The 25102-nt window shown below is 40.6% G+C and overlaps 1 protein-coding gene across 1 annotated transcript in view; it reads right to left on the bottom strand.

Annotated features, from left to right (window-relative positions):
• Positions 1 to 25102, bottom strand: part of arhgap15 (Rho GTPase activating protein 15) — a 130522-nt gene that overhangs the window by 14726 nt on the left and 90694 nt on the right. The window contains exon 12 of the mRNA XM_084085259.1: positions 1 to 102. This exon is cut by the window's left edge and continues 4 nt beyond it. Within this exon, the coding sequence (XP_083941385.1) occupies positions 1 to 102 (102 nt within the window). The remainder of the gene's footprint in view (positions 103 to 25102) is intronic.

Here is a 25102-nt window from a genome sequence, read left to right on the forward strand (position 1 = left end):
CTAAGTGGCTGAAGAGCGCTACCATGGTGTCCCGGTTGGGCTTGGGGAGCTTGGTGACCAACGTCTTCATCGCCTGCACCTTCTGCTTAGGATCCTTGTGTTCTGCACAGAAGAAAGAGGAGGGAAAAAGATGAAAAAAAAGGAGCAGGCATTTTATGCATGACATTAATCCATTGAGACCTGAAGCCGATTCTACATGTCATGTTTTCTGAAAAACGTATGTTTCTATATCAGTGGTGCTCAATCTTTTTCATGTCAAGGACCCCCAAAATTATATGTATTTGGCCGCAGACCCCCATCAAGATATTTTGTTCCAGGGACCCCCCAGAAGCAAAGATTTGAGCTAAAAATGTTCGCTTTAAAAAAATATATATTCAAATATTTGCACACATTTTCACGATTTTTCAAAAATAGCAGATCTACAAGCTCGTAGAGCTATGAGCTTGTAGATCTGCTATTTTTGAATAGCCCAAAGTGTAAAATAATGCTTTCTTAGCTCAAATCTAAAAATGACACAGTTCCAGGTCTTAATGGGTTAAGGGCCAGCTGCGATACTGTAATTAATTTGATTAATTTACTTACTTTGAGCACTCTAATTGCTTCGGTAATTAAAACTTACTCATAAACTATGGTCAGTCATGCCGCGCTGACCATGGAGTAATTAATTCCAAAGCCACGGTGCAGAGAGGAACTTTTTCCTTAGATGTGGCTAAAAAACGCCTTTTCGAGCCCCACACACACCTACAGTAGACACTGTAGATCTCTAGAATAGTAAAGTAACTGAGTACATCTACTCAGGCACTGTACTTGCCGATTGCAAGTGATGCGGTTTTTACTCTACTACGATTATTTGACATATTGAGTCACTATAGTTACTTTGCAGATTTACAGATATTGATACAAAACATACAAGTGCCAGTTAGGCCCTAGTCTAAGTGTGTATTGATGCCAATACTTTTGTACTTTTAACTGAAGTAAAATTGTAAATTGTAAATAGGCTACAGGCTTTTTACTTGTAACAAGAGTATTTTATATATTGTGGTAATCAGTGGGCTACAGACAGTTCAGAAATCTGCCTACCAGTGACACATCAATAGGGATTTCCAATATTAAATATTAACCCATTCAGACCAGGAACGCATCTGTGTCATTTTAAGATTTCTTTGGGCTTTTCAAAAAAATACAGATCTACAATCTCATACCGTGCTATGAACTTGTAGATCTGCATTTAAAAAAAAATAGTTTTGGGCTATTTTTGAATAGCCCAAAGAAATCTTAAAATGACATGGATGTGTTCCCGATCTGAATGGGTTAAAAAATATATATCATTATCCTCCGTTTCTCTTTAGTTTTTCTTTATTGACAGGACAGGCTGACAGGAAACGGGGAGAGAGAGATGGGGAGTGACACGCAGCAAAGGTCGTCGGGATCGGGACTCGAACCCGCGACGCACTGTCAGGCTACATTGTAGCCTATAGGTGCAGATCTGATTTGCGACCGCATGCCAGCGGTGGAAAAAGTACTCTAATTGCTTTACTTAAGTAAAAATGATCAATACTGTAATGTAGAAATACATGTACTCTGTTTACAAGTAAAAAGTCCGGAATTCAAATGGACTTGAGTAAAAGTACAAGAGTATTGGCATCAAAAATGTACTTAAAGTGCCAAAAGTAAAAGTACAAAATGTTTGAAAATAGCAGATCTCGGGACCGGGAACGCATCTGTGACATTTTAGATTTCTTTGGCTATTCAAAAAATAGCAGAGCTTGTAGATCTGCTATTTTTGAAAAATCGTAAAACAATATTTTTTATATTTTTTTCAAAAATCTGCTAGGATTTAGAAAACATTTTAAGAATCGAACTCAGGCCTTAATCAAAAGTAAAAAAAATAAATAAATAAAAAGAAGTAGTAATTCTTGCATCACTGCCTGACTCTCCTGGCTTCATCCCTTTTTGAGTGGTATTAGTGGGACTTTCAGTCGAAAATGGTTGATTATTACGGAAGCCATTAGATGCTACATTGTGTACAACAGTAACACGAAGCCTTGATTGCTGACCAATTAGAGAGCAGCGTGTTGGGAATACTGGTAGCAGAAACCCGTTCCTCAGGGGGGGGGAGGGGGGGTGGGGACGGCATGCAGATATTGGCGCTAATGCAGGGCGATGGAGAGCTCAGTCAAAATGCTTGACCTCTGACCCCCGGTGACACGGGGAAGCATCCATCATGTGGCCGTTAAGGGTCAGGCTTGTGGACGCGCTGCAACAACACGACCTTAACGATCAGGTAGAAAGAGGAGAGAGACCATCTCCTGTTTTTTTTTTACCTGATCGTTAAGGCATGTGGTTTCTTAACTCAATTCAATACAGGAACGCATCTACAAATGTCTTCTAAATCCTAACAGGTTTCTGAAAAACGTATGTTGCTATAATATCAGTGGTGCTCAAACAGACAGACAGACAGACAGACAGACAGACAGACAGACAGACAGACAGACAGACAGATACGTAGATAGATACGTAGATAGATACAGTAGATAGATACTGTAGATCAGTGGTGGGCAACTTTGATGATGTAGAGCAGTGGTTTTCAACCTTTTTCATGCCAGGGACCCCTACATTGATATACGTTTGGCCGCGGACCCCCATCTGAAAATGTTTTGTGCCAGGGACCCCCAGAAGCAAAGATATCAGTTCATTTTCGCTTTAAAAAAATATAAATATTCAAAGATATGCACACTTTTTCAAGGTTTTTCAAAAATAGCAGATCTACAAGCTCATAGCGCGGCACTCGGTGCCGCGCTATGAGCTTGTATATCTGCTATTTTTGAATAGCCAAAGCTAAGTGGTTAAAAATTATTGTGACTCTATTAACTAATTTTGCTGGGGACCCCCTGGTACTCCCTCAAGGACACTATATTTCCACATTCACTCCAGAGGGCCACTATGCATATACTGTCAGCCAGACAACTCTTATCTCCGTATTTTAACTTTTTTCATACATTAATGCCGTACTTCGCCATTCTACTGTACAGTATGTCACACAAAAGTAAAAGTAGCCGATCAACAAGCTCAAAACGCGTTGCAGTGCTTGTAGGTCTGCCATTTTTGCTATTTTTTCATTGGAATCCAGATTTTTTATTTTGCTATTTTTGAATTGGAATCCTGAAAAGTGACATTTTTATTTAATTTCAAATGCATTTAGTTATACTCATGTTGACTTCATGAACTTAAATACAAATACATTGGACATAAAAAAAGACAGATTTTTTTTTTTTTTTACTAGTCATTAAGCTACTAATATAGACTGAAGCGGGTCATGTTTGCATGTTTGGAATTGTAACAGCTGAAATCAATAATATATCAGTATTACGATATTAACCTGTGGGCCGCATTAAGTGAAGGTGGGGGCCGCATGTGGCCCCCGGGCCGCCAGTTTCCCATATACAGTATGCTGTAGATAGGTAGGTAGCTACATACAGTACTGTACATAGATATAGATAGGTAGGTAGATAGATAGAAACCCAGACCACGCTGATCAGATGAGTGAGATAGTGTGGGGTATTAATATGGAGGAGGAAAGCACCCAGGGTTCAGGGACTCTTCTAGAACCCCGCCCCCAAATGTCTCACCAACGTGTTCATAACAGCAGATGTTTGTCTGCTGTAAAGCCACAGTACGCTGTTATTAAGATGCATGTTGGGGTCGTGTGAGTGTCTCTTTACCAGTAAGTGGACTAAGTACTCATCACCAGTACCTTGAGTTGAGTCAAAGTATAGATACTCCTGGTCAAATACTAATCAACTGCATGTGAAAGTTACTCTGTCAAATTTGAACAGGAGTACTTGCAACCAAAAAAAAGGAAGTATTCCAACAGCAACAATTTTCTTTTTTATATCAATGCAGTGCTGTATTAAAATGAAGACTTTAAAAAAATATATATATATATTTTCCAGAAATCCAAAGCCAAATACATATCATTTTGGGGGTCATTGACATGGAAAAGTTGGAGCACCACTGATATAGCAACATACTGTTAGGATTTAGAAAACATTGTTAGATATGTATTTGGCCGCAGACCCCCATCTCAAAATGTTTTGTTCCAGGGTTTAAATAAACGCTTTAAAAATATATATATTCTAGATTAATATATATCCTATATTAAGATTAGCAACATTTTTCATCAAGAATTTTCAAAAATAGCAGATCTACAAGCTCATAAGAGTGCCACACTATGGGCTTGTAGATCTGCTATTTTTGAATAGCCAAAGTATAACATAATGGTTAAAGTGGTTCAAATCTAAAACGACGCTTTCCCGGTCTTAATGGGTTACTAGAGAGTCTATAGGTTTCAGTAAGTCAAAGTACGTCCCTGTCCTTGTGAACACAGAGATAGAGCCCTTGTGAACACAGAGATAGAGCCCTTATGAACACAGAGATAGAGCCCTTATGAACACAGAGATAGAGCCCTTATGAACACAGAGATAGAGCCCTTATGAACACAGAGATAGAGCCCTTATGAACACAGAGATAGAGCCCTTATGAACACAGAGATAGAGCCCTTATGAACACAGAGATAGAGTCCTTGTGAACACAGAGATAGAGTCCTTGTGAACACAGAGATAGAGCCCTTGTGAACACAGAGATAGAGTCCTTGTGAACACAGAGATAGAGTCCTTGTGAACACAGAGATAGAGTCCTTGTGAACACAGAGATAGAGTCCTTGTGAACACAGAGATAGAGTCCTTGTGAACACAGAGATAGAGTCCTTGTGAACACAGAGATAGAGTCCTTGTGAACACAGAGATAGAGCCCTTGTGAACACAGAGATAGAGTCCTTGTGAACACAGAGATAGAGTCCTTGTGAACACAGAGATAGAGCCCTTGTGAACACAGAGATAGAGTCCTTGTGAACACAGAGATAGAGCCCTTGTGAACACAGAGATAGAGCCCTTGTGAACACAGAGATAGAGTCCTTGTGAACACAGAGATAGAGTCCTTGTGAACACAGAGATAGAGCCCTTGTGAACACAGAGATAGAGTCCTTGTGAACACAGAGATAGAGTCCTTGTGAACACAGAGATAGAGTCCTTATGAACACAGAGATAGAGTCCTTGTGAACACAGAGATAGAGTCCTTGTGAACACAGAGATAGAGCCCTTGTGAACACAGAGATAGAGTCCTTGTGAACACAGAGATAGAGCCCTTGTGAACACAGAGATAGAGTCCTTGTGAACACAGAGATAGAGTCCTTGTGAACACAGAGATAGAGTCCTTATGAACACAGAGATAGAGTCCTTGTGAACACAGAGATAGAGTCCTTATGAACACAGAGATAGAGCCCTTGTGAACACAGAGATAGAGCCCTTGTGAACACAGAGATAGAGTCCTTGTGAACACAGAGATAGAGCCCTTATGAACACAGAGATAGAGTCCTTGTGAACACAGAGATAGAGTCCTTATGAACACAGAGATAGAGCCCTTGTGAACACAGAGATAGAGCCCTTATGAACACAGAGATAGAGTCCTTGTGAACACAGAGATAGAGTCCTTGTGAACACAGAGATAGAGTCCTTGTGAACACAGAGATAGAGTCCTTGTGAACACAGAGATAGAGCCCTTGTGAACACAGAGATAGAGTCCTTGTGAACACAGAGATAGAGCCCTTGTGAACACAGAGATAGAGTCCTTGTGAACACAGAGATAGAGTCCTTGTGAACACAGAGATAGAGTCCTTGTGAACACAGAGATAGAGCCCTTGTGAACACAGAGATAGAGTCCTTATGAACACAGAGATAGAGTCCTTGTGAACACAGAGATAGAGTCCTTGTGAACACAGAGATAGAGCCCTTGTGAACACAGAGATAGAGTCCTTGTGAACACAGAGATAGAGCCCTTGTGAACACAGAGATAGAGTCCTTGTGAACACAGAGATAGAGTCCTTGTGAACACAGAGATAGAGCCCTTGTGAACACAGAGATAGAGTCCTTGTGAACACAGAGATAGAGTCCTTGTGAACACAGAGATAGAGTCCTTGTGAACACAGAGATAGAGTCCTTGTGAACACAGAGATAGAGTCCTTGTGAACACAGAGATAGAGCCCTTGTGAACACAGAGATAGAGTCCTTGTGAACACAGAGATAGAGTCCTTGTGAACACAGAGATAGAGTCCTTATGAACACAGAGATAGAGTCCTTATGAACACAGAGATAGAGCCCTTGTGAACACAGAGATAGAGTCCTTGTGAACACAGAGATAGAGTCCTTGTGAACACAGAGATAGAGTCCTTGTGAACACAGAGATAGAGCCCTTGTGAACACAGAGATAGAGTCCTTGTGAACACAGAGATAGAGTCCTTGTGAACACAGAGATAGAGCCCTTGTGAACACAGAGATAGAGTCCTTGTGAACACAGAGATAGAGCCCTTGTGAACACAGAGATAGAGCCCTTGTGAACACAGAGATAGAGTCCTTGTGAACACAGAGATAGAGCCCTTGTGAACACAGAGATAGAGTCCTTGTGAACACAGAGATAGAGTCCTTGTGAACACAGAGATAGAGCCCTTGTGAACACAGAGATAGAGTCCTTGTGAACACAGAGATAGAGTCCTTGTGAACACAGAGATAGAGTCCTTGTGAACACAGAGATAGAGTCCTTATGAACACAGAGATAGAGCCCTTATGAACACAGAGATAGAGCCCTTGTGAACACAGAGATAGAGTCCTTGTGAACACAGAGATAGAGTCCTTGTGAACACAGAGATAGAGTCCTTGTGAACACAGAGATAGAGTCCTTGTGAACACAGAGATAGAGTCCTTGTGAACACAGAGATAGAGCCCTTATGAACACAGAGATAGAGTCCTTGTGAACACAGAGATAGAGCCCTTGTGAACACAGAGATAGAGCCCTTGTGAACACAGAGATAGAGTCCTTGTGAACACAGAGATAGAGTCCTTGTGAACACAGAGATAGAGTCCTTGTGAACACAGAGATAGAGCCCTTATGAACACAGAGATAGAGTCCTTGTGAACACAGAGATAGAGCCCTTGTGAACACAGAGATAGAGCCCTTGTGAACACAGAGATAGAGCCCTTGTGAACACAGAGATAGAGTCCTTGTGAACACAGAGATAGAGCCCTTGTGAACACAGAGATAGAGCCCTTGTGAACACAGAGATAGAGTCCTTGTGAACACAGAGATAGAGTCCTTGTGAACACAGAGATAGAGCCCTTGTGAACACAGAGATAGAGCCCGCACACCATTTTCCAGGTAAAGGATTTACTTTATTTACGGCAACGTTTCAATCTCACAGGATCTTCATCAGGTCAGTATGTCTCTGTCCTTCCCATAAGAAGTCTGTGTCTGCTATAAATAATAAAACAATAATACAAAATAAAAAACGTATGCAGTGATATGACAGACAGCCCCCCCAATCAATAACTTAAAGGTAGGGTAAGTGATATTTTTGGGTTAAAACAAAAAGTATTTTGTTAAAAGGTTAAAGCACTATATTGTGATAGTAATCATTGCTATAGAGTGTTTGTTCAGTAACAGGAGTCTCCCCGTCTCTCCAGCTCTTTAATAAACAGAAAATACATTTTCCGGTAGGTGTCAAAATCTCAGCCAATCAGGAGAAAGTACCAATTTTTATAGTGTTCCAGTTCCAATTTTGCCTGCTCATGTCTTAGGTGTCATTACTTCCAATTTCACTTGTTTAATCTATATCCTGATTGAGTTCTCTATCCTGATTGGATAAAATTGGAAATGAAACTGAAACGAAAATGCATTTTCTGTTTTATAAAGAGCTGGAGAGACAAGGAGACTCCTAATACTGAACAAACACTCTATAGCAATGAGTACTATCACAATATAGAGCTATTTAACACTTATTTTAACCAAAGAAAATCACTTACCCTACCTTTAACCTGTAACCTATTTTGGCAATGGTAATTATAGATTAGTTTAGCTGTTTTCCACTATTTTGAAACTGTTGTGCTGCAAAGTATTAGTTAACAACAAAAAAAAATTATCAATAGAATAATTGGTCTGAAAATAACCGACACTGCAACCTGTTTCTTTTTTTTCTGTTCTCTCCTCACCTGCCCTCAAAAAAAGGAAAAAGTGAAAACCCTGCCTACGCCCTCGTCCGTCCATCCATACCCTCTCTCACCTCGACCGCCCAGAGACCCCCCCACCCCTCCCCCCTCCTAGCTTGTGCAGGAGAGAGAGAGAGAGAGAGAGAGAGAGAGAGAGAGACTGCCACTAACCCATTCAATACGGGAACGCATCTGTGTCATTTTTAAGATTTCTTTGGCCATTCAAAAATAGCAGATATACAAGCTCGTAGCGCGGCACCGAGTGCCGCGCTACGAGCTTGTAGATCTGCTATTTTTTGAAAAATCTTGGAACATTTTTGGCAAATCTTTGAATATATATTTTTTCTCAAGCCAACATCTTTGCTTCTGTGGGGGTCCCTGGAACAACACATTTTGGCGTCGTCGGCAGCAAAATACAGTACATATAACTTTGGGGGGGGGGGGGGTCCTTGACATGAAAAAGTTTTGAGAACCACTGACATACAGAAACATACATTTGTTCAGAAAACCGTTAAGGATTTAGAAGAACATTATTTTTGTTAGAATTCCGGGTGGAAATGGTAACCTATATCATGGGGGTTAGGGGTCTCAATGGGCTAATGGAGGCCTGTCCTAGGCGTTCTCATTAGGGCAGGTTGTTAGCAGACACAGGCAGGACAATGTTTGGCCCGGCTTGTCTGTCGTAGCGTGGAAAGGCTCCCCTTGAGCACGGCTCACAGCAGATGTCTGCGTGTACACCGAGCTGGCACCGAGCGCAGGTGGCAGATGCCCGCGTCGGGTGCCAACCCCCGCCAGTTGGGCACAGATGGACGAGCGAGCACGTTCAGGGGGTGGGGGGGGGTTTGGGGGGGAGAGTACTAGCCCCCCCCCTCCCCCCTCCTCCCTCCTCCCTGACCTTCTGCTGTAGGTGAGGCTCTCTGGAATGTGTTTGCAGGAGTTAGCCCCCCCTCTCTCTCTCTTTCTCTCACTCTCTCTATCTCTTTCCACCACCACCTCGTGCTCTGACTGCTTTCAATAGGTGGACAGACAGTGACCTATAGTACGTTTACTTGAGTATTTATTGTACTTAGAAACCTCTTATATCCGTATTCTAACTTTTTGTGGGTTTTTTTTGTTTGTAAATTAACCCGTTAAGACCTGAAGCCGATTCTAAAAAAAAATGAAAAACCTTATGTTTCTATGTCAGTGGTTCACAATCTTTTTCATGTCAAGGACCCCCCAAAATTAAATTCATTTGGACCCCCTATCTCAAAATATCAACATATTTTGAGATAGGGGGTCCAAATGAATTTAATTTTGGACCCCCACAAGCAAAGATTTGAGTTAAAAATGTTCGCTTAAAAAAAACTTTTTTTGAGCTTGTATATCTGCTATTTTTAAAAAGCCAAAGTATAAATAATGGTTAAAGTAGTTACACATATGCGTTCCCGGTTTGAATGAGTTAACACCCTACTACGTGATCACACTACACTAGCAGAAAACGTGGCTTCGCACCACGTTTCCAGCTTGTAGATCTGCTACTTTTGCTGTTTTTGAATATGGATCCTGAAAAGTGAACATAATGAGGTTTCCACTTGATAGAGACGGTATGTTTTTTTTTGTGTGTGTTTTTTTTACTTGAGTATTTGGATCTTTTTTTGTGAATACTTGTGACTTTCACTCCACTACATTTCAAAGAGGAATATTGCACTTTTGACTACACTTCTAGGAAGGGGAAAAGGTACATTGCTTAATCCGCTTCGGCCCTATTTCAAATTCTGAAAATAGCAGATCTGCACGCTCACAATGCATCGCGACGCAACACACATTTTCACTATTGTTTATACATATTTTTTGAAAGGTTCTGGAAAATCTTTAAATTTGGGAGGAAAATGTCTAGATTTGAATACAGCAATGCATTGATATTTAAAAATAAATATGTTTGAATACTATATTTTTGAATATTTGAGATAGGGGGTCCATATATATAATATATATATTAAAAAAAGCAAGTACTCCAGTACTTTAACTCAAGTACAACTCTGACAGAGCACATGGCACAAGCAGTTGAGTAATATTTGACCAGGAGTATCTATACTTTGACTCAAGCACTGTAGGGGGGTGAGTACTCGGTCCAGCACTCGATCCCGCTGCCTCCCCGCGCTTATCCCCGCCGGCCGGCCGAGGTGAGGGATTTTTTGGAAATGACAAAAGGGGGAAAAACTACCTCTTTAAGGGCTTCACAGCGAGGCTTCCAACGTGAGGTGGTGTCCCCTGTTTGTGCCGTTTCAAAGTGGAGGATCGACATTTGCCAGCATCTGCTGTTGCGCACAATCTATCAGCAGTAGCCTGGCTTTGAAATATTTAATCTAGTCTCTATTACTGGCACAAAGGACATGATTCATTAATTACTTTGCCGTCGGTGGTGGACATATTGGAGATGCCCCTCAGCCTAGCATTGCGGACAGATGGTGGGGACACTGTCATTAATTTAATACAGGATAGAAAGTACTGCTATATAGGACCTTGGCAGCGGAAATATGCTGAATCACTTCGGCTAACGACACACACACACACACACACACACACACACACACACACACACACACACACACACACACACACACACACACACACACACACACACACACACACACACACACACACACACACACACACACACACACACACACACACACACACCTGAAAGACCGGGGTCAATTTAGGCATGACATTAGGGGCTGGGCGATTAACCTGAGAATATATCAAAAATGATATTTAGAACCAATAACCGACTTATAATCGAAAAGCAAGGTTTAAAAAAAAATATTTGTTGCCGTTTTATATCAACTAATCGACCCGAAAACAATGCTAATAGATTTATTTATCTTTTATAATCGTCTAAATTATTCTGATTAACCACGTAAGCCCTGTATTATACTTTGTTGTATAATGTTGGCGTGTTAAAAAAAATAGTGAAAATTGCTGATCTACAAGCTTGTAGATCTGCTTTTCACACTTTTTCCTTTTCTTTTAAATAATAGTTAATTTCATGAGACCAAAGTTTGAAGTCATATCGACGCCCAGCCCCTAAATGAGAGCAATGCAAAACCATAGCCAGTAAAGTACACACACAAGTACAGTTACAAGAACTGCATTTTGTGAATGCCTCCAATTTAGTAAAAAAAAAACACAAAAAAACACCAATATAATTACTGATCAATCACGTACAGGGAGCAGCAACAGGGGCTTTGCATGGGGAATGATGGGAAATTGTCTTTGGACGAGTGATGTTAACCCATTAAGACCCGGGAACGCATCTGTGTCATTTTTTAGATTTATTTGGCTATTCAAAAATAGCAGATCTACACGCTTGTAGCACGGCACCGAGTATCGCGCTACAAGCTTGTAGATCAGCTTTTTTTCTTTTTTAATCGTAAATATGTGTGCAAATCATTGGGGGGAAAAAAATTATAATAAAAAAAAAAAAAAAAAAAACATATATATATATTTTTTTTAAAGCAAACATTTTGTAACTCAAATCTTTGCTTCTGGCGGGGTCCCTGGAACAACATATTTTGATATGGGGGTCCGTGGACAAATACATATAATTTTGAGGGTCCTTTGACATGGAAAAAAAAAGAGTTTGAGAACCACTGATAATATAGCTAAGTTATTTTTTATATATAAGTATATATATTCAAAGATTTGCACACATTGTCACGATTTTTAGAAAAAAAAATAGCAGATCTACAAGCTCATAGCGCGGCACTCGGTGCCGCGCTATGAGCTTGTAGATCTGCTATTTTTGAATAGCCAAAAGAAATGTAAAAAAAAAAAAGATGCGTTCCCGGTCTTAACGGGTTAACCCACAGAAAGACTCAAATGAACATTAGTCATGTCAAACAGCCAGTCCCATGGCTGCAGCATTAGGCCGCTTTTTGGACACTTGAGGGAACACAGTGATTTATGGCCTGTTATGACAAGAGAGACCATTACAAGTCCCCGCTGAGCCCTGTTTACAGCAACACAAACAAACACGCCATTGTCGGAGAAAAAAAAAGATATTCAATACAATGACACAGGGGTAACGCGAGGAGCAGTAACAGGTCCCCCTGCATGTTTCAACACTCATCGACGAAGCGTTTTGTTTGTCGCTAGGTCGCGTCGGAGCAGAAACCTTGTATGTCAATATTTTCAATGTCGTCGTTTTTTTTTAGTGTTCTTTTACTTCCATAAATGAACGCCCTACTTCAGTGGCTCTCAAAACGTTTTCGAATCAAGGACCCCAAAATTGTTAGGTTTTTTGGCCGCGGACCCCACAACAGAGAATGCTAAGTTTTCAAAAAAATTACAAAAATAGCATTATGTACGAGCTCGCATGTCCGTACTTGCTGTGAGCTTGTAAATCTGCTGAATGATTGTAATGCTATGTCAACTACTTTTGCTGGGAACTCCCTGGACCCCCCCCCCCAGCACCCCCCAAGGACCCCCACTTCGAGAACCGTACTGTACTAGAGTGTCGTTGAAAAAGTAACGACTTTCTAGCCCCATCTACAAGCTCACAACTGAGCTTGTATAGATCTGCTTATCTGTCTGTGGGTTTTTATCAATGAAAAGCGTCAACTAAGAGCTTGTGTGACTAAATAATACGTCTTTGTTTGGGTGGAATCCTCATACGTCCAGAATTGTTCCTTCACAGGATTCAAATTCAAAAGCATCGAAAGTAGCAGATCTACAAGCTCGAAACGCGGCACGAAGCGACGCGTTTCGAGCTTGTAGATCTGCTACTTTCGATGCTTTTGTGTGACGCTGTAGTTTTATCAAGTAGGGTGTTTATGAAAATTGTGAAAAAGAAAAAAAAGTTAGAATATGGAGATATGAGGTTTTTTATGATATATCTACATTGGATCCACTGGATGGAACCACAGGTTCTTTTTTATTCCCATTACCTGAAAAGTAACGGTTTCTCACCCATCATCAGTGACATTATTCCATACCGCTATAGCTACTTGAGCTCAGTCAGTGTGCTGCTAAAAGGAGGAAAATGAACTATTGTGTGATGTGTGTGTGTTTGAAGCACATTTCTCACTGACAAACAATGACAAACTACAATCTCCTGAACCTAAAATCAATATGTACAGATTCCCTTTTTTTTTTTGTTGCTTATTCCATTTCCGGAATAAATTGTATTAACCCGTTAGGACCCGAGGCCGATTTGACAAAACGTCTTCTAAATCCTAACCGTTTTCACTGCCTAGAACGACTAAAACGACTTTTATTTTTTTCAAAATGTTTTTTTTTCTAAACATTTCTTTTTAATTTGACCCAAAGACCAAGGAGATATGATTTTTCGAAGATCTAGACTCCCATCCACTTCCTTGTTAACTTAAAAATTCTGTATCTCGGCTCCTGAGTACTTTTTTTTTTTCAAATAAAAAATCTCTGGCAGTGGACAAACACGGCTAGAAATAATTCAGGCAGTGAATGAGTTAAAGACCTTATGCATCTATGTCAGTGGTTCTCAAACTTTTTCATGTCAGGGAACCCCAAAATGATATGTACTGTATTTGGCGGCGGAAATATTTCGTTCCAGGGACCTCCCCATAAGCAAAGATTGCTCGCTTTAAAAAATATACTTATTTTCAAAGATTTGCGTGCCACTCGGTGCCGCACCGTGAGCTTGTATATCTGCTATTTTTTTGAATAGCCAAAAAAAAATCTAAAAATGACACAGATGCGTTCCCGGTTTAAACGGGTTAATTATCCAGACAATAGCCTCAAGTTTTTTTTTTTCTCCCTTCTTTTTTGGCAGATAATTGTTTTCAATGGGTGACACAGTGACTATAGCAAACACATTCGGCACCTAAAACTGCTGTGCATCTAATCCCATTACAAACACTACACAGAGTCCTAGTTTGTTTCGAGACAGCCTGCGTTGTAACAAGACTGTCTCCAGGCTCCTTGCAGTCTGCTAGCTTACAGCGCGCGCGCTCTAGCCCGTCAAAGGCAAATATTAGCAGAGAGCAAAATAATCCTGCAGGTTGTGATTAAGCCATTCAGACCGGGAACGCTTCCGTGTCATTTTTTAGATCTCTTTTGGCTATTCAAAAATAGCAGATCTACAAGCTCATAGCGCGGCACCGAGTGCCGCACTACGAGCTTGTAGATCTGCTATTTTTGAAAAATCTTGAACAATTGTGCAAATTTTTTAATATATATTTTTTAAAGCGAACATTTTGAACTCAAATCTTTGCTTGGTGTGGGGGTCCCTGGATCAACATTTTGAGATGGGGGGTCCGTGGCCAAATAAACATAATTTTGGGGGTCCTTGACATGAAAAAGTTAGAGAACCACGGATAAAGCAACATACGTTTAAAAAAAAAAAAAAAAACGGTTTAGGATTTAGAAGACAATTGTAGAATCCCAGCAAAGATTTGAGTTAAAAACGTTCACTTTAAAAAACATATATATATTCAAAGATTTGCACACATTTTCACGATAAAAATTAATAAATAGCAGATCTACAAGCTCGTAGCGCGACACTCTACGCGCTTGTATATATGCTATTTTTGAATAGCCATAGAAATAAAAGAAATGACACGTGCCGCGTTCCCGGTCTTAATGGGTTAAGATTTTAAATGGATCCCAATTGTGTGCTTTTGGTTAATGAATAACAAAGTCTTAGAGGATGGCGTCTGTAATTTATAAAACATGAAAAAGCTCCTTGATGAAATATAGAAACTAGATATATTTTTGCATTTCAAACGATTTGCATGGCCAGCTTACTTGCATGCAAATGAGGTGGAGTTTCAAAGAGTTATAAAAAGAAATTAACTCATAAGTACCATTGAATTCCCCCAACCTCCCCCGTTTGGTAGGAAAAAAGGTGTCATCTTGATCAGAAGTAAATGAATTATACGGGGGGGGAGGGGGGGATTACACAATTAACCTACAAAAGTCGCACCAGCACACACGTGCAGAAGTAAAAATTTATTCATTTCTCGTCATTGCATATTAATGTGAGGGCTTCACTCGGCGCCCCAAACACAGAAATACACAAACATAATTAATACTCATTAGGAATAAGTGAATAATCAATCTGACTGATAATGGTGGCGCTGCACTCAATAAGTCTGGCTGCATCAACGGAATAGAAATGTTTCGGCGACACACAAAAACACAACAAAGAGTTGAGCTTTCTGTGTGGATCTGTTCGTCTTCCACACAACCCGAGGTGAAGACACTCCTCAGAGAGGGCCAGAGATGTTACTGTTAAACCCTATATCAGGGGTCTTCAACGTTTTCGGGCCAAGGACCCCCTAGCTGAGAGAGAGATGAAGCAGGGACCCCCTACTCTATATTGTATAAAATTGTGTTTCAGATGTTTTACTTAGTCTGCTCTTTTTTCTCTCTACACCTATATAGCCTCTTTGCCAAAAATAGCCGATCTACAAGCTCTCAACGCCTCGCAGCGCGAGGCGTTGAGAGCTTGTAGATCTGCTATTTTCGGCTAATGTTCCCCTCAGAAAAGGAATTCTAGGGTTCAAGTGGTTAGTGTAAAAAAACGAAATCCTATCACACAAAGATTTGGCGGACCCCCTATAGTAACTCTGATGACCCCCTTTTGAAGACCCCTGCCCTATATACTTCATTGACTGGGGTCCCACAGGGCTCTATACTTGGTTCACTCACACGATTTCACATCAAGGACCCCCAAAATGATATATATATTTGGCCGTGGACCCCCATCTCACAATGTTTTGTGCCAGGGAACCCCAGAAGAGAAGATAATATGTAAAGAAAAATCTAAATTATTTTTTTCTTTCAAAAATAGCAGATGTACAAAGCTCGCAGCATGGCACGAAGTGACGCTCTGTGAGCTTGTACATCTGCTATTTTTGAATAGCCGACATATAAATGAATAAAGTGGTTAAAATGATTGCGACGTGATTGTGATATCGTATGTTAACTACTTCTCCCTCTAGAACCAAAATGTCTTCAGCGAAAATAGCTGATCTACAAGCTCATAGCGTGTTGCGAGCTTGTAGATCGGCTATTTTCACAGAAGCTTTGCCCCAGAATAGAGATGCTAGGGATTCATGTGGTTAAACTAACAACACTGAGCATTTTACTATTTTATTCTCTTATTCATTGGGTTAAATACTATAGCTACTCCACTAGTCTTTTGAAAACGGCAGAAGCTTTTTTTTTTTTCTGGCATTTTGTAGCTATAGTTTTGTTCTCACTATTCACAAAACTACCCCAAGAAGTGAGCTTGTAGATCGGCTATTTTCGCCGAATGTTCTTCCCAGGGATGCCAGGGTTCATGTGGTTAAAAGTCCCTTCCTTCCATAATGGTGATCATCATAATAATAAATTAATAATAAATTAATAGAAACTAGGCCACAACACATAAATATGTACAAGAATTGATATGTAAATGACGAGGTCTTTGAAGCTGGTTGAAGTGGTGTGTGTTACCCAAGATGACCTGGAGCTAGTGATGGACTTTACCCTTTTCCAAGAAAAATCTGGATAAAATATGCATCCGGTGATGGTGACCCAGTTGTTGGCCAGTATAGTGGTGGTACAGTACGTGGGCTGTTGCTACAGTGCATCATAGATATTAACCCAGTAAGACCTGACGACGCATCTGTGTGTCATTTTTTGATTTGAGCTAAAAAAAAGCATTATTTTACACTTTGGGCTATTCAAAAATAGCAGATCTACAAGCTCATAGCGCGAGTGCCGCGCTATGAGCTTGTAGATCTGCTATTTTTGAAAAATCGTGAAAATGTGTGCAAATCTTTGAATATATATATATTTTTTTTTAAGCAAACATTTTTAACTCAAATCTTTGCTTCTGGGGGTCCCTGGAAAAAAATGTTTTGAGATGGGGGTCCGCGGTCAAATATATAATTTTGGGGGTCCTTGACATGAAAAAGTTTGAAAACCACTGATATTATAGCAAAACATTGTGTAAAACATGCTTTAAAAATTGCTTTACATTTTTTGTAAAAAAAACCAAACATGATTTCTCAAAAAAATAGCAGATCTACAAGCTCGTAGCGTGGCACTCGGTGCCGCGCTATGAGCTTGTATATCTGCTATTTTTGAATAGCCCAAAGAAATCTTAAAATGACACAGATGCGCCTTAGGTCTTAAAGGGTTAATACTGTATTTGCAATAAAGACAAGAGAATTGTCCAGTCTGTCAAACTATGAGCAGTGAATTATTTCATATAGAGAGACAGAGAAACGGCGTTCATAAAGGTTCAGTATCAGTAGAGCTGATTGACGCTAGGGCGACAATATGTTTTGACCAAATACCTCAATATCGATATTGTGACGACAATATTGTATTTTGACGATGACATCCTTTTTTTTTTTTTATAAAATGTTTCAAACAGAATAAAGTCATTTTGGGTGACAACACATGTCATGTGTAAAGTAACTAAGTACATTTACTCAAGTACTGTACTTAAGTACAATTTTGACGCATTTTTACTTTACTTGAGTATTTCCAGTTTTCAGTACTTTTACTTGTACTCCACTACATCTCAGAGGCAAATATAGTACTTTTTACTCCACTACAATTATTTGACAACTTTAGTTACTTGTTACTTTTCAGATATAAATCATGATATTATGAAACATACATTAATCACTTTAGCCCTATTTTATACATAGGCTATTTGAAAATAGCCGATCTACAAGCTCACAACGCATTGCATCACGACACGTTGTGAGCTTGCAGATCTGCTATTTTCAAACATGTTAGTACTTTTGCTTTTGGTACTTAAAGTACATTTTGATGCCAATACTTTTGTTCTTTTACTCAAGTAACATTTTGAACACAGGCCTTTTTACTTGTAACAGAGTATTTCTATATTGCAGTATTGATACTTTTACTTAGGTAAAACGAGTGCGAGTACTTTTTCCACCACTGGTCATATCACAATATTACGATACGAACAATTCCCAGACGATGTCTAGTCTCATATCACAGCATCTATATATTACAAATAAATTGTTCAGCCCTAACTGACACTGCAAAAAAATATATAGGTATATGTTGTCCTGTGGTACTGTGATGGAAAGAGTATTAGAGCCCGACCATTGCCAGATTCCTGGGTCCGATGCCAAGTCCTATAGACCACTGATTTGAGAATAATTAGCTTACATTAAGCAAACAAATACATTCAAAAATGAACACTAATAAGCCACTTAACCCATTCAATCCTGGAACGCATCTGTGTCATTTTAGATTTTAGCCATAACCATTATTTTATACTTTGGCTATTCAGAAATAGCAGATCTACAAGCTCATGAGCTTGTATATCTGCTATTTTTTGAAAAATCATGACCTTTTTTTTAAGCAAACATTTGTAAAATATGTTGTTCCAGGGACCACCCAGAAGCAAAGAGTTGAGTTACAAACAAGATTTGCACACATTTTCACAATTTAAAAAAAATAGCAGATCTACAAGCTCATAGCGCGGCACTCAGTGCCGCGCTATGAGCTTGTAGATCTGCTATTTTTGAATAGCCCAAAGAAATCAAAAGCCGGGCCGGGCTCTAGTAAATATGAGGGAAGACAAGTCATGTAGTCTGGTTCAGTGGTTCTTGAAAATATATGCCAGGGACCCCCTTCAGAGAAGATTTTTACGGCAGTGATTATGAACCATTTTAATTCCCCCTCCCCAGTTTGACATGCATTAGGCTACGGACCCCCATTTAATGGCATTACTATCTCTGGGACCGCAAATTTATATTATAAAATCAATGTTAATTTAACTCTCTGAGTTACAGACCCATAAGGGTCCCTTTGGTTCCTAACTATCCATCATTTAGCTGGGGACCCCCTGGAACTCCATCAAGGACCCCCTGGGGGTCCCGGACCCCACTTTGAGAAACAATGGTCTAGTTGGTAGAGATTGTGGAGCAGCATTCATATAGGATCTGGTCTTATAGATTGTAATGTAACATTCATATAGGATCTGGTCTTATAGATTGTAATGTAACATTCATATAGGATCTGGTCTTATAGATTGTAATGTAACATTCATATAGGATCTGGTATTATAGATTGTAATGTAACATTCATATAGGATCTTGGTCTTGCCTGTGTGGCCCACTTACACTACACACTCACACGACTCCATTTCCATGGTTACTGAGGGCAAAACGACGAGGACCAAACAACTAGGGATAATATGCCTTCTCCCCTAATTAGCATTTTCAAATTAACAGAGTAGCAATTTTTTACGACCGGTTGCCAGTTTTAATTTCTGGGAGCAAGACTACTGGAGACAAAGGAAAGAAGGAGGGAATAAGAAAGAAAGAAAGAAAGAAAGAAAGAAAGAAAGAAACGATGTTAAGAGGGGTCGGAAAAAGTCAACATTCGTTTACACGTAAAGCCTGATTTATACGGAGTTATGTGCCAGTGTCTACAGATCTACAAGCTTGTAGTATGCCAGCAACTAATTATAAATCAGGCATAATGCAAGTAATGCTGGCACACACGCTACTGTACTGTATATAGTCTGACAATTAACCCATTCAGACCGGGAACGCATCGGTGTCATTTTTTAGATTTCTGTGGCTGTTCAAAAATAGCAGATCTACAAGCTCGTAGCGCGGCACCGAGTGCCGCGCAACGAGCTTGTAGATCTGCTATTTCTGAAAAAGTCGTGCAATTGGTCCGATTCTACAAATGTCGTCTAAATCCTAACCGCTAAAAACAAAAAAACGTATGTTGCTAATGCTATATCAGTGGTCCTCAAACTTTTTCATGTCAAGGACCACCCAAAATGATATGTGCGGACCACCCCATCTCAAAATATTTTGTTCCAGGGACCCCCAGAAGCAAAGATTTGAGTTACAAATGTTAAAATGTTAAACCAAACGATTTGCACAAATTTGCACAATTTTTCAAAAAAAGATAGATTGCAGATCTAGCAGATCTATGAGCTTGTTTATCTGCTATTTTTGAATAGCCAAAGAAATCTTAAAATGAAACGGATGCGTTCCCCGGTCTCAATGGGTTAACACATAAAGCTATTGCACAATGCGGAATCGCAGCCTCAACCTTCTGAGCAAAACATTGCTCAGCCTGCCCAACACTTTCACTACAAGACCCCACAGTCGGGGGAAAAAAACAACAACAAAAGCAAAACAACACTAGCAAAACTTATCCCAACGGCGTTGGTTCGGTCGGGTGGTGTGTGTGTGTGTGTGTGTGTGTGTGTGTGTGTGTGTGTGTGTGGTTGTTCAAACGACGACATCTATGTCAGCGCTCAAAACAGATAAAACTCAATTCATGGGGTTTGTTTGCATTGATTTGCCGGGGAACAAAAAGGCACGCTTGTCTGCGAGACAGGTGGCTGGAGATTCCAGATCCCCCGCACTGATACTCGGGCCACATGAATAATAGATTCTGCTCCGTCGGTGCCAGGATCATGGCCTGCAAACACAGCTGCTCCACTACGCCATCCAAGAATGAACAGCTCACAGGGAAAGAGGGAAACAGGGCATGGGCCCCACCTGAGGACCCAGGGAAAAAAAAAACATACACACACACACACACACACACACAAAATAACCCCCCCCCCCCGTCCCTAAAACTAAACCTAGTGAGATGAGAGACAAGACAGAGAGAGAGAGAGAGATATCAGGGCTTTTGTTCAGAGTCAGACTGCAGGCGAATCTGATTTGTTTCCCCAAATCTGATCTTTTAAAATGCCCCCCCCCTATAAAATTCTGGGGGGGGACGGACGTTCGCCAGACATGGCAGATTGAGCTTGTAGATCTGCTGTTATTTCTGGCGGTGTTGAAGGAAACTATAGCGTCTAGAGAAGTAACAGTTGCAACTCAGTGTCCGTTTCACTGAGAATAGAGAAAGAGGGTTTAAGTGGTTGAGACTGACTGTCCACACGGTTTATGTCTCTCTGTCGGTGGAACCCTCATACGTCCAAAACTGTTACTTTTCAGGATGAATATTTTAAAATATCAAAAGTAGCAGATCTACAAGCTCACTGAGAATAGAGAAAGAGGGTTTAAGTGGTTGAGACTGACTGTCCACACGGTTTATGTCTCTCTGTCGGTGGAACCCTCATACGTCCAAAACTGTTACTTTTCAGGATGAATATTTTAAAATATCAAAAGTAGCTGCTACTTTTGATGCTTTTGTGTGACGTTGTAGTATGATCAAGTAGGACGTTAATTTATGAAAAACACAAAAAGTTAAAACATGGAGATAAGAGGTTTCTGCTCGACGGCGATGATTTGCCAGTGATCGGATTTGCGTATTCAGACCCCATGTCGCTGACCTATCTGCGCCGGTTGCCGTGGTAACGATCGTAACATCGTAGTACAGCGTGAGTATACGCCGTCCCTTGCGGAAACTATAGCGGAATAGAATAGAAGATCTGCTGTGTTTGGCGAGTGTGACAAAGAGTAAGACAAAGTATAAATCAGCCATCATTTTCTGAGTGCCCACTGCCCAGACTGACAAAATGTTGTCCCCGAACTTGAAAAGTGGTTGATCAGAAAGTTATTGCGTTGTTTAACCCATTCAATCCGGGAACGCATATGTGTATCTTTTTTATGTATTTGGCTATTCAAAAATTGCAGATTTACAAGCTCACTACTATTTGTAACTCAAATCTTGGGGGTCCCTGGAACAAAACATTTTGATATGGGGGTTCGCGGCCAAATACAGTACATAATCTAAAAAAAAAATCTAAAACCTAACCGTACGTTGCTATATCATTGGTGCTCCAACTTTTCCAGGTTATATTTGCCCCCCCCCCCCCCCCCCCCCCATCTCAAAATAGGTTGTTCCAGGGACCCCCAGAAGCACAGATCGGAGTAACATATTCAAAGATTTGCAAAAATGTACCACGATTTTTCCAAAAAAAAGCAGATCTACAAACAACATTGTAGATCTGCTATTTTTGAATAGCCAAAGACATCTTAAAATGACACAGATGCGTTCGGGGATTGAATGGGTTAACATGTACCTGCATGACGCCCCAGTCATGATTGCCATAATATTAAGAAGTGCAAACATAAAGTAGTGTATGGGGGGGGGGGGGGGGGGGTATGTGGAAAGGCTGATGCCTAGCGGTGAAAACATGACCGGTCTCCATCCACCTGCACGGCGCCATGTGAATCTGCACGCCACCAACAGCAGCAGAGCTCTGCATGCATTAGCTGCAGGCTTGGAGGGGTGTGGGGGGGGGGGGAGAGGGGGGGATTTCAATTAGTTTGCCGGTGATGCAGGGGCTAGCCTAACGATCCCACCTCTCATTTCAACATGGCCGGGGACACACCCAGAGGGGCTCCCCCCGCCACGCAACCCCATTAGCCACCCCCGCCAAAAGATGGCGGCCGCCCGCCGCCGCGGCGGTGCTAATGATGACGACCCGTCTTCCTCCATGGCCACCGAGAGAGCGTTTAACACACACACACACACACACACACACACACACACACACACACACACACACACACACACACACACACACACACACACACAGTCTTAACTGGAGGGTGATGGATGGGCACGGGGCAGGGAGTCACTCGTGCCCGTTTATAAAAAAAACTGGGCAGATGAGCTCCACTGCTCGTCCAGGGGCCAGGCCGGTGTCGTCTTCCATTTAGAGGAACACCGTGGGGCTCGTTATCAGAATGACACGAGACACATATCTAATCTCATCAAACTATTTGGTTCAATAAGGACAATTACAAACAATTCCTTCTGAGCTTGTAGCTAGGATATTAGCTTCTATTATTCTATTAATATTAGAAATTTGAATATTTTTTAGATTTTTTTTCTTTGTAAAAGTATCAATACTGCAATACTCTGTTACAAGTAAAAGTCCACAATGAAAAATGTACTTGAGTAAAAGTACAAAAGTGCTGGTATCAAAATGTACTTAAAGTACCCAAAGTAGCAGAATGTCCCGTTTCATACAAAAATATGTAGAAAATGTACACAAATATTTTGAAAATAGACGATCTACAAGCTCACAATGCGTCGCATCGCGACGCATTGTGAGCTTAGATCGTCTATTTTCAAATGGCCGAAATGTATATAGGGGTTGAAGTGGTTAATGTACGATTCGTAAAAATAATAATCAAAATCTACAAAGTAACTAATAACTAAAGTGTTCAAATAATTGTAGTGGAGTAAAAGTACAATATTTTCCTCTGTAGTGGAGTAGAAGTAAATGTACTGAAAACTGGAAATACTCCAGTAAAGTAAAACATACCTCAAAATTTTACTTAAGTACAGTACTTAAGTAAATGTACTCAGTTACTTTACACCGGCGTAACAACAACAACACACGGCGGTTTCCTGCGATCGTTTCATCCCCTTTAGAAACGCCCGCCCCGGCCTCGAAGTGAAGGAAGATGTCACGTCTATGAGAACACAAAACGCTTGTTTGAAATGTTAACTAAGGTGCTCCGGCAAAACATTTTGCTTTACATCTCTCTCTCTCTCTCTCTCTCTCTCTCTTTCGGCTCCTCCTCGTTCGTCCCACATTACGTTTATAGTCACAAACGCGCGCTCGCTCGTTCGTTCGTTCGTTCGTTCTCCTCCCCTGGCCGTTTGATCTGGGTAACGTGTAGCAGGTTAGCCTAATTACACCTCCTGCTATGAAGCGGCTTCCTCCGCGCGCTAATTAGTTGTCTAAACGCTGTCTGCGACTCATCAGCCGCGCACATGCTTATCTGATTAACTGGATGGAACCACCTTGAGTGCCAGTGGGTATTCTGGCCTACATTTTGGAGCATGTAAATATTTATTGCCAAATTATGCCCGCCCCCCCCCCCCCCGTACCTTGGGATTGTTGGCAATCTGCTTTCAGGGGTCTCTGTGAGAATATTTTTTTCTGAGCGTCAGCGTGGGGTGGAACGGATTTGATAATAGAGGACACTTTTCTCCAAACCGTGTGTTAAACTTGGGGGGGGGGCGGGGTTGGGGGGGTTGATTGAAGTAGGCTGTCGGGAGTACGTTTTCGGCGTAGACTTCAGATACGTTTTACACCAACACAATCCGGTGGTGGATTTTTTTTTTACTTAAAGTACCAAAGGTAGAAAGTGCTCATTGTGCAGAATGTCCTATTTCACAAGTTTTAAAATATATACATGTCTAAAAATCTTTTGAAAATAGCAGATCTACAAGCTCGCATCGCGACACATTGTGAGCTTGTAGATCGGCTATTTTCAAATGGCTAAATGTATATACTGTAGGGCTGAAGTGGTTAGTGTACAACATGTTTTGTAATAATAATCTAAATCTACAAAGTAACCAGTAAATAAAGTTTTACAATTATTGTAGTGGAGTAAAAGTACAATATTTGCCTCTGAGATGTAGTGGAGTAGAAGTCAAAGTATTTGAAATTCTCAAGAAAAGTACAAATACCTCAAAATAGTACTTAAGTACAGTACTTGAGTAAATGTACTTAGTTACTTTACACCACTGACTCAATCAAACGTGTTTGTCTTAGTGACGCTAAGTTGCAGATGTGCCATACCAGAACTTCACAGGCCCCTGCCGTTGGCAATTCACGGGCAAATCAGTGGAAAATACAAACTCTTTTCATGGAGAAAGTGGGACGTTTGCCAGGTGCCAAATGGTGGTACTGTAGGTGTGAAAACAGTGTAAATTCAAACAAAGGCCAATCAGGGCGCAAATAGATGGGAAAACTGTGGCTTTTCAGGGGACTTTCAGGGAAAGATCAGGGAAGAGTGAAGTTCTAAAATGGCACATATGTACGTGATAGTAGTGGTGGAAAAAGTACTGAAAAAAACTGAATAATAATAATACAGAATAAAAGTACATGCTTTTATCTCAACCCGACTCGACTACTGTAATGCACTTTACGTTGGCATTAGCCAAACACTGGCTCCCTGTTTTATATACTGTATGTGTATAAGAATGAAGACAGGAGTGTATATACTGTATATTTTCGAGTGTTCGATTACTACGAACAACGTCTCGAATGTAATTAGGAG

Source organism: Gymnoscopelus microlampas (genome assembly GCF_963454915.1).
Source record: "Gymnoscopelus microlampas genome assembly, chromosome: 17".
Lineage (NCBI taxonomy): Eukaryota > Metazoa > Chordata > Actinopteri > Myctophiformes > Myctophidae > Gymnoscopelus > Gymnoscopelus microlampas.